Consider the following 14,831-nt stretch of genomic DNA (forward strand, 5'->3'; position numbering starts at 1 on the left):
ATGATTGCTAAGGTGAAAGGAGGCTCGGTCTCTTCCATCATTGCCTGAACGATGATAGGAACTGACGATGGCTGTTACTTCTTTTCCAGTGTCAGAATCTTGTCGTTGAGCTACGCAAACCGTGTTTCCCAAGGATCTTTGTTCTCAGCGACTATCTCATGGGTGTTTCCTATCTCGGGAGTCCTTCTTCCTCTCCTCTGATCCGTAGGTGTCAAGGCCGAGGTGACCGAGGCATTTGTCGGAGCTCGAGTAGCGGTGTTCCGAGCCGAGACTCAGATTTGGTTCGGGGGAGGATTCTGAATCGAAACTGGCACCTGGGGGTGTTGAGATCCCGCGTGCCTCATACTCCTCGGCGCGGAGTGAGCTTCCACGACCAGACCAATTGGCTTAGAAACAGGATTTTCCTAAGCAGGGCGTGGTTGTGGCTCCTGTCGCCGCTTCATCTGGTTAACCTCGTCCCGCAGGGCCTATATCTCACTTTACATGGCTCGATACTTACTCGCCTGATTGCGAGATTGCTGGGAGGGCCGTGGGCTGACTCGGCGTGTAGTGAAGAGGAACGAGTCTGTTCATTTTGCCCCGGTTCCGCAGCTACTACTTTCTTCTTTCCTCTTGCCATTATGCTTAAAAATAGGAACCTGATTTTTTGTATCAGTTTTCCACAGACGGCACTAAAAATGTTAATGATAAAATCTGGACCACCCTTCACTCTGCAAGGTGTATCTCCGAGGAACCTCGGTCTTGCACAAAGAGGTTAACAAAGGAGACCCTGGCTAAGCCGGGGGACCCTCCGATGCCTAAGTCAGGTCAAGGGAATCTGGGTCTAAGTTGATTGTAGAGAGAGAGGGTGTGAGATGTTGCGTACCTATAGCAATGGAGTCTTACTGTATTTATACTTGACCAACGGATGGTCTGGGTCCGTTAATCTCGGCTCGATTTGCTCAATCAATGGGATTTTCAGATCGTGGAAATATTGCATGCAATCCAGGGATCGTGTAACGTATCCGTGGGCAAAGTTATCGGTCACATTTGCTTAAGGCAGTTTCTTAGTTTAGCATTTGAGATGTTCATATTCTGCCCTGGCCTTAGCTCAAGTCATCTTTCTTTGGATGAAGATGAGGAAGAGGACGAGGATGAGGCCCCAGCTCGGATGTCCTTCTTCAGATGAAGACGAGGATGAGGACGAGCCCCCGACTCGGATGTCCTTCTTCAGAAGAAGATGAGGACGAGGACGAGGCCCCGACTAGGCCATTTCATCGGTGGAAGCTCACCCTGCTCGGCATAGGGTCGTTGTCTAGAAATCCGTTCACGTCTGATGTGATGTTCTTTTTCTGAAGCCTTACCATTAATTTGTTAGACGCGTATTGTGTCATGAGTCCGAGCCGAGCTTCGGTCTGGATGGAGTGTGACTTAGATTCATTTATCTGTTAAGCATACTGGAGGTCTTCCTTTTGAGCTCCGAATCGAGCAGCGGACCTGTCCAGTCGAGGTGAATTTTTCCGCAACTGATGCGAGCAGAGCATCGGCCTAGAGTATTCGGTCCGAGAGCTATACTATATGTTCTGGTCTCAGATCAATCCGAGCCGATCACTAGTTTCGGAGTGGGAGTGGCACCATGAATCTTCCTTTTCCTCAGTAGCGTTCATTATTTTGAATACTCTTGTGTGTCCGACCGGATTAAAAAGATGTCGATCCTCAGGATTGGCAGGAGATCGGATCTTCCCAAAACATATTATATATATATATATATATATATATATATATATATATATATATATATACACTCGAACTCAGCTTGTAGGCCCGAACTCAAACTCAGCTTAAAAGAACAAGCTCAAGTTTAGTTTGAATTCAGCTCGGGCTGACCCGAGCTGCTGACCGAGCCGTGCTGGCCAATCAAGCTCAAGGACCTAATCAAGCAGAGTTCGTGTTGGGATAGCCTGATGTCTGAGCGGAGTCAAGGTAGGCCGAGCTTCACTCGGTCCGGCTCGTGTAAAGTTATATAATTTGGTAGCAACGAGGTTCACATCAATCTATGGTAATCACCAAACTTGGAATCAGTAGTGACCCCTCCAGTACGGAGATCTTAGTACTGATCAGTGATGTGGCCCCACTATGACGTATGCATTTTATCCACTCCGTTCATCCATCTTACCAGGTCATTTTAGTGCATGAACCGAAAAATGAGTTTGATCCGAATCTCAGGTAGACCGCACAATAGGAAACAGTGGTGATTGAACGCCCACCATTAAAAACTAAAATAAACAGGGAAAATTGATGGACGGCTTGGATAAAATACATACATCATAATGAGTCCGAGGAGATTTTACAGCACTGACCAGTACGGACCTGAGTACTGGATGGATCACTACCGAATCCGAATCAGTAATAGGGGGTAAAAGCCGGCCACCATGCAGTAATGGACCCCATCGGAGCTACTGTATATAATACCCCTACGTTCTCTAACCATCCCAACCGCCCGTACCAATGGCTCTCCTCTCTCCAAAAGTCTTCTCATTTTCTACCTTCTTTTACTCCATCCTATTCTTCTGTTTTGTCTTTGCTGGTAACAATAACCAGGCATTCTCAACCCAACAATGCATACAAGAACACTTCTCTACCTTGCTCCACCCGAAGAATGGCTTTTACTTCTCTAATAAAGCCTTAACTAACCTGTCCTCATGGAATTCAAACAATACCGATTGCTGCTTCTGGGAAGGCATCACGTGCGACGGAGCCACTGGTCACGTGATCAGCCTTGACCTCAGCGAGCTCTCTATCTCAGGTCGGATTGAATTTGAAAGCCTCTTTCGTCTTCAGAGCCTACGGAGGCTCAACCTGTCTTTCAATGAATTTGATGCCTCTCCAATTCCTTCTGGGTTTGAGAAACTCACCAGTCTGACCCATCTCAACCTTGCTTCTTTGCATTTTTATGGTCAAATCCCTCTGGAAATCTCCAACTTGACCAGTTTGGTTTCTCTCGATCTATCTTACAATCATCATTCTGCCAATGATTCCAAAAATGTACCCCTGAAACTCCAAAACCCAAACATCAGAACTCTCGTCCAAAACCTGTCGAGTCTGAGAGAACTCCATCTGGACAATGAAAACATCTCAGCACAGGGAAGCGAGTGGGGCCAGCCATTATTCATGTCACTTCCTCGTCTCCGGCAGTTGACCTTACAATATTGTGGTCTTTCAGGCCCCATCCATTCTTCTCTTTCCCAACTCCGTTTCCTATCTCAACTCGACCTCAGTGCAAATGACCTGGCAGGATCATTACCATCCTTCCATGTGAATCTCAGCAAGCTAGAGTACTTGGATCTTTCATTCAATAGTTTCAGCGGCCCAATTCCTTCTTCGTATGGAAACGAGCTTCTTAATCTCAAAGAAATCAGGTTACTAGTTAATTTTCTCAATGGGACCATTCCAGCATCGTTGTTTTCAATCCCAACATTACAAATGCTGGATCTCAGAGAGAATGAGCTAGGTGGTCGGCTTGATGTGATCCACAATGTATCTTCTACACAGTTGGAGCACATTTATTTGGATAACAACAACTTGCAGGGAATGGTGCGGAGCTTTATCTTTAAACTTCTGAAGCTTAGAACCATTTCCCTTCCTTCCAACAATTTCAGTGGTGTTGTGGAGCTAGGCTCATGTCAAAATCTCAAGAACCTCTCACTTCTCGATCTTTCAAATAACAACCTGTCTATCAAAGACAGTGATGGTAATTCTACCATTTTCTCGTTTCCCCAGGTCAGATATCTATCCATGCGTTCTTGCAACGTTGGCAAATTTCCAAATTTCTTACCAAATCAAGAGCAGATGGTATATCTAGACCTTTCCAACAGTAAAATCAATGGTGGAATACCCAAATGGATATGGAAGGTCGGGAATAGGACTTTATACTATTTAAATCTTTCTCGCAATGCTCTACAAAGAATAGAACCACCATTTCTCCATGTTTCATTCGATGACTAGGTTGTTCTCGACCTTAGTTCCAATATGCTAGAAGGCTCACTTCCGATCCCGCCACCCATCACCTCTTTCTTCGATCTTTCCAACAATAGACTCAGTGGAGAAATCCCTATGTCAATTTGCAACACAACATCCCTTCAAATCCTCAATCTATCCAGAAACCAGTTAAGTGGTTCGGTTCCAGAATGTCTAAGTGAAATCGGTGATGGGCTCAATGTGTTAAATCTCCAATGAAATGCGTTTCACAGGACCTTGCTTCAAACATTTAAAGAGGGATGCAATTTGCAAACACTTGATCTTAGTGACAATCAATTAGAAGGCCTATTGCCAAGGTCTTTGGCTAATTGCACAATGTTGGAGGTATTAAACCTTGGAAACAATCAAATAAATGACACCTTCCCTTCATGGGTAGAAGCTTTGTCCCGATTGCGCATTCTTGTCTTGAAATCTAACAAATTTTATGGCCCCATTACACTTCCACAAACAAATCAGAGCTTTTCAATGTTGCAAATCATTGACCTTTCTTCTAATGGTTTCATAGGTGGCTTGCCATCAAATATGTTTCAGAGCTGGAAGGCAATGATGGAGGAGGACCAATCTCAATCTCAATTCCTTCGTAGAATCGTACCTTCATTTACGCAATACTACTATCAAGACACGGTGACAGTAACAATCAAAGGACTAGAAAGGGAGCTGACAAAGATCCTAAACATCTTCACAACAATTGATCTCTCAAACAATTGTTTTCAAGGGGATATTCCAGAATCTATAGGGATTCTTAAGTCACTCCATCTGCTCAATATGTCACACAATGGTTTCAAAGGCTAAATTCCAACATACTTGAGAACTTAACGATGCTTGAGTTTTTGGATCTCTCACAGAACAATCTCTCAGGACAGATTCCTTGGCAGCTGACAAAGCTAATATTTCTCTCAATTTTGAACCTTTCACAAAACCACCTAGTGGGTAGCATACCACAAATTGAACAGTTTCTTACATTCACAAATGAATCATTCCAAGGTAACGTGGGATTATGTGGACCTCTATTATCGAGGAAATGCATTGCATTACTCTCAGATACACCGACTTTTGAAGATGCCACTTCAGAACCGGATTGGGTATTTATGCGGATAGGATTTGGAGTCGGATATGGAGGAGGAATGGGAGTTCTTGTCTGGACTCTAATACTATGGACAAAAGGTAGAAGAGAAATCTATAAATTAATAGATGGGATGCTGTTGATAACTTTTCCCCCCACAATATTTGCTCTAAAGCGACCATGACAAGATGCTTGAAGTGTGTGAGGAAGAAGTGAAGAAATTGTTGTTCCCCATAGTTTCTTTTCTTTTGTTGTTGTTGTTTTTTTTTTTTTTTTTTTTTTTTTGGGTTTTTTTTCCCAGTGTGATTGTAGTATGTTCCCAGTGATGTTGTTCTGTTACGTGCTTTTTAATTTGGAAAGTTTAAGGTGTTGGCATCATCTATATTAATGCTTCTACTACTGGGGACGTGTATTGCATATTGACACAGTAGCTGGCTATTAGACGGTGCTCTGTGGGCCCCACGATGATGTAAGTGTTTTATCCACACTGTCTATCTATTTTGGATCATTAATTGGGCCATAAGCCCAAAAATGAGGCTGATGTAAATATCAGGTGGACCACACATCATGCGGGCTAGCTGTTTATATATATGGAAATTAAAGAAAATTTCCATTGAAGAAGGCTGTACAACAGGGACACATCAAATAAATAAATAAATTCGGCCCTGCCCGAGAAACCCAAAAATATACTCCCCTGGCTGGCCTATCTTATACTCCACCCAAGACGCAGCCTTAGAAGCCCTTTTTATGTTCCCCAGCTTCACTCTATTAAGGAAGAGGGTTTTCCTATAGGTAGCCAGGAGGCTAGCTAGTCATGTTAAGGAAGGTCATATTGACCTTTGACTCACCTCCGAAACGGACCAAAGCATCGGCAACCCCATCCACGTCTCCAGGAGAATACACTATACAAACTGAAGTGTTCTTTTTGAGGGAATCGATCGTTGCGGTCCAATATCTCATGCGGACGTGGATTACGTCCTACCCCCCTCCAGCTGGAACGGGCAAGAGCTTTGAGTGGCCACCGTGATGTATGGGTCTTATCCACACCGTCCATCCATTTTTTTCGTATCATTTTAGGTTATAAGCCCAAAAATGAGGCAGATCCAAGGATCAAGTGGACTATAAAACGGGGATTAAACTCTCACCGCTGAAAACTTCTTGGGGGCCATTGAAGTTTTGAATGTAGCTGATATTTGTGTTTTCTCTTCATCCCGGTCTATATAACTTTTTGAATAGGTTGGATGGCAAATAAACATCACGGTGGGCTTAAGAAAAGTTTCAACGGTGAAAATCATTATCACTGCTGCTTCCTGTGATGTGGTCCACTTGAGCCTTGGATCTCTTTTTTGGGCCTGTTTCCTATAACGATACCAAAAAATGGATGGATGGTGGATAAGACCCATACATCACAGGTGGCCACTCAAAGCTCCTGCCCGTTCCCAGCCCTAGACGGGCGTCCAAGAAACCTTGTCAAACACATCATCCATGGATTTGGAGTCACTTTTGAACGTAAATCGAGAGAACCCTCCGGAGATACAACAGTCAACAGGCCAGCCCCTCAGCCAAAGCTTTCACGTCCGTTGAGGAGAAAGCGAACTGGAAAATCCTTTTAGCATTCCTGCACACACCCCCTCCACGCACCCGAATGCCCTAAGTTACCCCTAGCCGAGCCATACGTTGAGGAGAAAGCAATCTCCCTTATTTATTAATTAACCACAAGAGGCAACACTTTGCAAACCCGCTTCCAACACAGAGAGCCAGACCCACCGCGGATGCCACCAGTTGAACCTAAACAAGCAGCTTTATGCTTCTCTCATGAACGAGCTCCATAAGGAAGGCCTATCCGAATATCTGACAGATCATGCCATCTTCATCCCAAGACTTTTCATCGCATCCGAAAGCTTTTTCACCCCAGACCTCCCTCCTCTTTCGGCAACAATATCTTCTTCCAGCTGGACCAATGCAACTTGTTACAACCTTCCCCATGGCCCCAGAAAAATCTGCAAAGCATTTCTCCAGAGAGGCGACAACTGACTTCGGCACATCAGCTGCTGCCAGGGAGTGGATAGGGATACTAGAAATTAAGGACGTGGTTTATAAGGGTCCTCCCTGCTTGCGACAAACATTTGCCAATCCACCCCTCAATTCTATTACGGACCATTTCGACTAAGGGTTGAAAGAACAGCCATATGTATATCTCAGGTGAGCCTATATTACGGAAAACATACCATGGATTGAGTGTGTAGACGGTCCAACGATCAATCTAGAGTGTCCATCTGGCTCATCTCACTGATCGAATGAGTGTAGGACCACTGATCCCCAGAAATTGGAGCACCCAAAATCCAGTGATAAAGTAGCACTCATTAGTCAATCTTGATGCCTTTCATCTGATCATCACATGCCCTCCACATCAACGCTTCTTATCACCGGACGTCAGAAGAAAGGGGATATGGCTCACTATGAGAAACATTTACCACTCGGGAGCATGCTTGCGTTTATAGATTCCATGGACTTGAGAGCTTGCATCAAAACGAGGGAGCAAAATGGGGATGATGGAGGATCACATGTACCTTAGAAGACTCGATATTGGTAGAAACACTCTATCAGTCACCGAGAACTACATCTTGCCCGTTGAAGAACGGCCAAGATCATCTGATCTCCATTCTCCTTCTGTGATCCCTCTCATAGACTTGAGCCTCCTTGATGGCCCTTCAAAATCTGCTACCATTGCAAAAACTGCGTAGGCCTGTTAGGACTATGGTTTCTTTCAGGTAAAACAGATGACACATTTTGTTGTAAGTACACGTGGATGGCCTGATGTAGGAGATTTCTTGGGCATGGTCCATCTATGGTAAAGCCCATCAGATCAATGGTCTAGATAGCTGAACCATGGTCCCTACTTTTTACAGATTCAAGGCTTAAGTCATCATGCGCGCATTGAAGGTAGAGGTGGACAGATGTGAATAGGAGGCTGGCGCCCTCGTAGGCCATTCATAAAGTCGGCACTGCAGATGGTCTGCATGTAATAGATCTCATCGGTGAGTGATGAGTCATCGGTTTGGTGGCGATTCCCTCGATGAGCCTGTACTAGTATCCACCTTGTCCAAGACGGATTCAGCATGGCAAGATGTCCCTTCATAATCCAGATCTTCTGCTTGCCACAACCATGGAAATTCTGCTTGTTATAATTTAATTGGGCCGCATCATCACACGTGGCATTTAATGCAGCAGTGCTAATGACGTCAATAATGACATGGACCAATCATAAAACACCAAAATAAGATGGCAAGCACAGGATCCAGATTGGTCCCTTTATCGACTTGAAGAGACTGGGGATGGAATCCAGGAAGTCATCAACACGACTTGATTTGGAATTTAATTTTTAAATTGTATTTAAAAAAGTCATAAACATGCAAATAATTACACACCCTTACAATAGAAAATGGAAAACTAATCGATACAGCCATTTTAAACTTTTATTAACCTATTAAATTGAGTAACTTGGTTCCAACTCACAATGGGTAGGTATGGATTGACTTGACCCAGTCAGCGATTCTACTTAACGAGTTTTGTAGATTTGAGACAGTCACATAGCAACTCTGTCCAAGAGTTCAGTCTACCGAATTTCTGGATTCTTTGCATGAGTAGCTTGAGTCAAGGAAACTCTCTGGGTCAGGATCTTTTGCTAGTCTACATTTTCCGTATTGTCTCATAAGTCATGTCTCAGGTGAGTCTAGCCGGCCGAAAAGTCAGTTGATTCACTTGATATGAAGGTAGGAACTTGTTTTGAACTTGTGAATGATCACACCCATGCATAATGATTTTTCCACGTGTGCAGCAGGTGTTGAGTAATGGACGCTTCAAGAGCCACAAAATAAGGTGGGTTGTTGTAGAAAATATAGACACAATCAATGCAATCAAAGTAAAACCACAAAATAATACATCAACGTGGTAGTGATGCAGAGTCTTGTTCTTTGCTAAAATAAGAGAAATAAGAGAATAAAGCTTAACTCTCTCCTACTCCTCCCACACACAGAATCTCACCAATGAACATTTATTAACATCGCCCACTCTTTAAATATATCCTTATATAGACAACATACTTTAAGAGAGTGATTAATTTCTTTTTTCCCTCCGTACACAAGAGGAGAGAAGATGTTTCCACCCGTACAGCATCTACAGCCTCAATATGTGTAACATCCAATGTGTTCCTCATTTTGCAATAGCATGTGATAGTAAATGATCTCAAAAATCAGGCCAACGAAGACTACAATGGGCCACCATGCGGATAGGCCTGCCAGATCTATAACCTTCTTGGGAAGTTTTGGATGGGGTTGAAAAATGTTTTTTTTTCCTTCATCCTATTGTGACTCACCGTCATATATTGGATAGCATATAAACATCAATGTCGATTTCAAGGAAGTTTTAATGGTGGGCACCCCGATCCATACTGTTCCCTTCATCCTATCATGACTTGCCTTCATATCTTGTAGGCATCAATGTGGATCTCAAGGAAGTTTTAATGGTGGGCACCCACCAATGTGGATCTAATTTTTGGGCTCATTTCTTGTTATGATCCTCTACAATTGATGGATGGATTGGATGCCATCGCACCCATTATGGAGGGCCCCACAGACCTTTTTGTCACACTCACACGCTTCCTGCATGGGGTCTAGTCTTCTTCAAAAAATGCATGGAAGGCCTCCTTATGTCATTCGTATGCCCATTAAAGGAGTGCCTTTGACAGCTGTGACTTTTGTTGATCCTAGTTCAAAACCTTAAAGATCCGGCTGAGTTTATTTGACTCGACTCCATTGCTTATAACCAAATTTAAAATAGTTAAGCCAAAAAGAAAAACTTAATTTTTTTTAAGGATCATGAAAGATTAAAATATTCAAAAAATAGTGGAATTCCCATTAATGCAGTGATGGTAGCAACCTAAGTGTGATACCTGGGAATGGTGTAAAATCAATCATATTGTGGGGCTCACACTTATATTGGTTGAACAAGACTTGTTCGTGATTTATGGAAACGTTTTTCTTTAGTTTAAACAAAGTACTTTTTTACTTATTTGGCTATGGATAAAAACACAGGCCGTGATTGAGTTTCATGCGCTGTGGTTGTAGCGAAAATGTTGTGGCTCTGAGCCAAATGGGGTTAAAGAATAGATGCTCACAATAATTTTCTATTTCCAAATGAATAAGGGAAAAATTTGAAGTCATAAATGTTTTCTTAATTTGAAGAATTTTCTGATGCCATGAGCCAATGCATCATATTGGTGCGAGTCCTTTGGCTATTAAAGAATCATGTGAAATTCTTTTGGATAACTCAGGTGTAACAGATTCAAAAAACAAAATATCACATTTATTTTTTTCAGAAATTTTAGTGACGGACCGAATCCGTCGCTAATTTATGAACGAGTCGAAAATCAATCCTCAGATCAGCGACGGACCGTATTCGTCGCTTCTCCTAAGAGCAGCCGCACCGGATTGTGAATTTTAACTGTCGCATATTTGCGACGGATCCCATCCGTCGTTTTAGACGCAGCAAACAGCGACGAGCCAAGTCCGTCGTTAATTGCATTTTGCGACGGATCTGGCTGTCTTAAATTTACAATTTTGGCATAGGTTTGGATATTTCTTTATTTTTAGGTGTAACAACCCTAAAATTTTTAGGTATGCACTTTACACATATACCCTCTACGCAAATAATTAAACATGTTCATGATGTAGAGCAGGTTGTAGACACTTCCATGGTAAAGATGGACCAGAGAAGGCCCGATTGAAGGACACCCAGATCCATAGCTCAACTAGTAGACTGAGTGGAGATACCTCGTTTCAACACTTGAGGTCTTGGTATTGATCTCTACTGGGGGTGGCTAACATGAGTGTGTGTACTGACATGGGTGTGTACTAACAATCTAATCCAAAAAAAAAGGCCCGATTGAAGGTGGAAATGATCAGGATCGTCAGAACCTTAAACAGTCAAATCTCGCAAACCAGAATGATTTTTTGGACATATTATATATGATTTTAAAATAGGAGAAGCTACTTTAGCTAACCAACCCTTCTACACCAAGTTGCCCACATCGGGTTAGCGAGATTCCATCCAATCGACGGTCAAAAGTCTATTTTATTTTTGTTTTCACTATAAATAGTAAGTTTTAACTAGTGTTTAACTTTTGATCCTTTGATTTATAGGAGTCATGCCCAACATGAAAAGGGCTTAGAAGGAGATCAACATGGTTAGGCTAAATTGGACACTATTTTTGGCCGAAACCATGCATGAAGTCTAGTAGGAATGTTGACTGTCTATAAATAGCAAGTTCACTATTTATAGCAAGTTACATTTTCAAGGAGTTTGAGTCTAAGAATTTGTCCTAGGTTTGAGCTCATTATTTAAAGGAGTGTAATTTCATTTTTATTCATCAGTTAATTTATTTCAAATTTAATAGAAATTATTCCTTTTTTTTTTCTTTTGTTCTTTTTTATCCCTCATGGATTTGAGGAATCTATGTGAGAAGTCCAAAGAGCTATGGGGATTCGGTGTTATTCCCTGAGGAAGACGGTGATCGACCTAATCACGTCCCTCCTCACATCAGTTTAAGAACTTAATTTTGTCTTTAAGAACAAAACTAGCCAACTAGCCAAGTGGTAATAACTCTTGTATGTGCATATTAGATTGAAGGAATATTCATACTTGCCATTGCAGAAAAGTAAGTTTTTTTTAAAAATAAAATCTTAATTAAATTCGAATTTTGAAACTCAAATTTGAAAGAAGAGTTGGGATAATCGGTTGTACACTCTCCCTTACCCTTATTTCTCTTTTCTCAAGGGAGGGATGGGAGGGTTTCTCCAGACCTCTATAATTTTATTTATTTGTTTATTTATTTATTTTATTTTATTTTTTTAAAAAAAAAAGAGAAACAAATAGAGAGAGTGAGAGGGAGAATTTTAGGAGAAGGAAAAGCACTAATCCAGGTTGGTGTATTTTTTTTTGGTTAATTATGAATTTCAATACGATTTACTTGATGGACGATTCAGATTAACTACAGGTCCATCAGATGTATGAATATATGTCATAAGTATATCTGTTTGGTGTACAAGAAAGCACCATATGCAGTAAACACGAAACTTTGCGTAGATATTCTTTTTTAGCTTTTAGCATGTGAAACTGTGTCGGGCCCATGCTGACGTGTGAGGTCTGATCCACACCGTCCATTAGATTTTTGAGGTCGAATCATGTTAGAACCCCAAAGATCAGGCCGATTTGACCATCCAGTGGAACGTACCAAACAAATAATGATCTTAAGGGTTAAATGACATTTAGAACTGTTTGGACCCACAGGAGAGCTAGATCAAATTAATATTTGATCCACATCTTTAACAATACATTATCAGGCCATAATCGGATCAAACTGATATTTGGTCCACATCTCTAACAATATATTATCATGCCATTAATTGGTTTGGATCTGACATGTGTACCTCATGTAGACCTAGATCTAAGCTAAAAGTGAAAAATTGAAAAACCTTTTGATTTGGTTTGTAAAACCAAAGTAATTTTAGACTTTATTTGCCTGACCCATAGTGTCGTTGGTGCGACTGAAAGAATATTTTGCTAAGAAAATTTTGACGGAACTAGACACTGTTGGTAGGGCTGTTCACGAGTCAAGCTAGCTCGAAAAATTCGTTCGACTCGGCTCGAGTCAGCTCGGATTGACTCATCTTGAATGGCCGATTTGGGCCGAGTCAAGCTAATTATTTGAAGCTCGAATTGAGTTCGAGCCGAGTTCAACCAGGGGCATTTCAACTCGACTCGACTTGAACTCGACTCGACTTGACTTGAAGCTCGAACTTGAGCTCGACTCGGCTCGATTAATAAATATATTAAAGTTGTGGGGAATGCGGAGAAAGTTGAAGTGAGATCTCTTTGCTTTCACCCCAACAGTGAAGAGCTTGATGTTGGTGTTGACGATCTCTTGAATCCAAAATGTTAGATTGTATGAAGCACTCACATGAATAGACATATCCTTCCTGAATATGTTGTGAGCTACTAGTCCTCAAATCATCTGCAAGGCAACGGAAACTGCATTTTTGTCTGAGCAGCAACAATACAAGTGTGTCTCACTTTTTTGTGGTCCCAGGTCTGTTCGAAATCCTATCCATTGGAAAGTATGGCCTTGATAATGGGTAATTCAGAACATACAATTGAGGATGCTTTTGGCCCATGGTTCTTCTATCATAGGGCTCACACAGATGAATTTTCTAGACTGCTGAAAGATGGACTACACCTTATTTCGGTTGCCGGGCCAAACCAAAAATAAATTTTGCTTGGTGGAGCGTCATGTAAAATGCATCTTTAAAATTTCTTTATTTAGCTTCTCTTCTGAATCAATGGAGGAGGATCAAGAATAGAATCCATTATTCTCTCACCCAACAAGCTCGAGCTCGACTCGAACCACTAGCTCGACTCGAACTCAACTCGACAGCTTTGGCAAACAAGCCAAACTTCAATGTTGAGCTCAAGGCCGAGCTCGAACTCGAGTACAGTATGGACGAGCCAAGCCGAGCTTGGCCCACCTCGACTCGACTCGGCTTAATGCCCACCCCTATCTGTTGATCGGACCAATAAATGGTAGAAAGGACGAAATTTGTCACTGTAAGGCCCTGTCCGTAAAAAGGGAAAAATTAGACGTTAAATTTTTCTAATTTTAGGATTAACACATTGAACTTGATTAGGACATTTACCACGTATTAGAGTTTAGGTGGAAGTTGTGCTCTCCATTAATGTATCTTTGATTTTTTATAATCTAGATCATTTATACAATTTCTTGAGTTTATAGGACTTTATTCATATGGTTTCGAAATACTTTCGAATGTTTTGCTCTGGATTAGCCAAATGTTACTTGGGGGGTGTGTGGAGACTCAAATATTGTATATTTATCCCCTCAATTATACTAGTTTTGACTACATTCAATTACTAAATTGATCTAATAAAATATGTTTCTACATGCAATGTGATTTTAGATTCAAAGATGAAATCGTGCTTAAATAGATGATTTGAAGCTCGAGAAGATATCAAGCTCAAAGGTATTGGAGATTTGGAGATCAATGTTGAAGAATTCAAATGTCAAATATCTAAGAAAATCAAGTATCAAAGATGATAAAATGACTTAATAACATAAATAATAGACTGTTAGGTCCCACCTAAGGTACGTTCAGTCTGATCGAAGGTGCAAAAAATAGTCTAGTAAGAAATAATGATTTTCAGACATAATTCGGCTGAAGCAATGCTACATTAGAGCTGTACACGAGTCGAGCCGAGCCGGGTATCGCCCAGCTCATGCTCGGCTCGCAATGCCTGAGTCCTACTCGTACTTGGCTCTGCTCGACCATCGAGCATGGATTCCCTGCTCGTGCTCTACTCGTCCGAGTACGAGCAGAAATTGAGTCGAGTCAAGTCCGAGTTTTTAAGACGAGTTCGAGTCTGAGTCTAAATTTGAGCCCAATTCGAGTAGGGTTTTCAAGCAACGAGTTTGAACTTTGAGCCAAGTTCGAGTTATAAATTGAGATTCATTTGAATTTCAATTCGATTGTCAATTGGAATTCGAAGTTGAATGAAGCAATAAAATATATAAAATGCACATAATTTATGATTAAAAAACTTCGATAATTACATTAACATATTTACATTATATTGTTCAAAATGATAATTTATAACTAATAACCTCCATAAGAGGAGTGCCTTC

General features: G+C 41.5%; 1 protein-coding gene across 1 annotated transcript; it reads left to right on the forward strand.

Annotated features, from left to right (window-relative positions):
* Positions 1 to 2,487: 2,487 nt before the first annotated feature.
* Positions 2,488 to 3,984, forward strand: LOC131255148 (receptor-like protein 50). Its single transcript, XM_058255844.1, has one exon. It carries the CDS (start codon positions 2,488 to 2,490, stop codon positions 3,982 to 3,984), a length of 1,497 nt encoding a protein of 498 aa, XP_058111827.1.
* Positions 3,985 to 14,831: the final 10,847 nt, after the last annotated feature.

The sequence above is a fragment of the Magnolia sinica genome, chromosome 9 (assembly GCF_029962835.1).
Source record: "Magnolia sinica isolate HGM2019 chromosome 9, MsV1, whole genome shotgun sequence".
In the NCBI taxonomy this organism is placed as follows: Eukaryota; Viridiplantae; Streptophyta; class Magnoliopsida; order Magnoliales; family Magnoliaceae; genus Magnolia; species Magnolia sinica.

Excerpts from the sequence above, each read along its gene's own strand:
- LOC131255148 (XM_058255844.1), top strand. The coding sequence starts at position 2,488 with ATGGCTCTCCTCTCTCCAAAAGTCTTCTCATTTTCTACCTTCTTTTAC.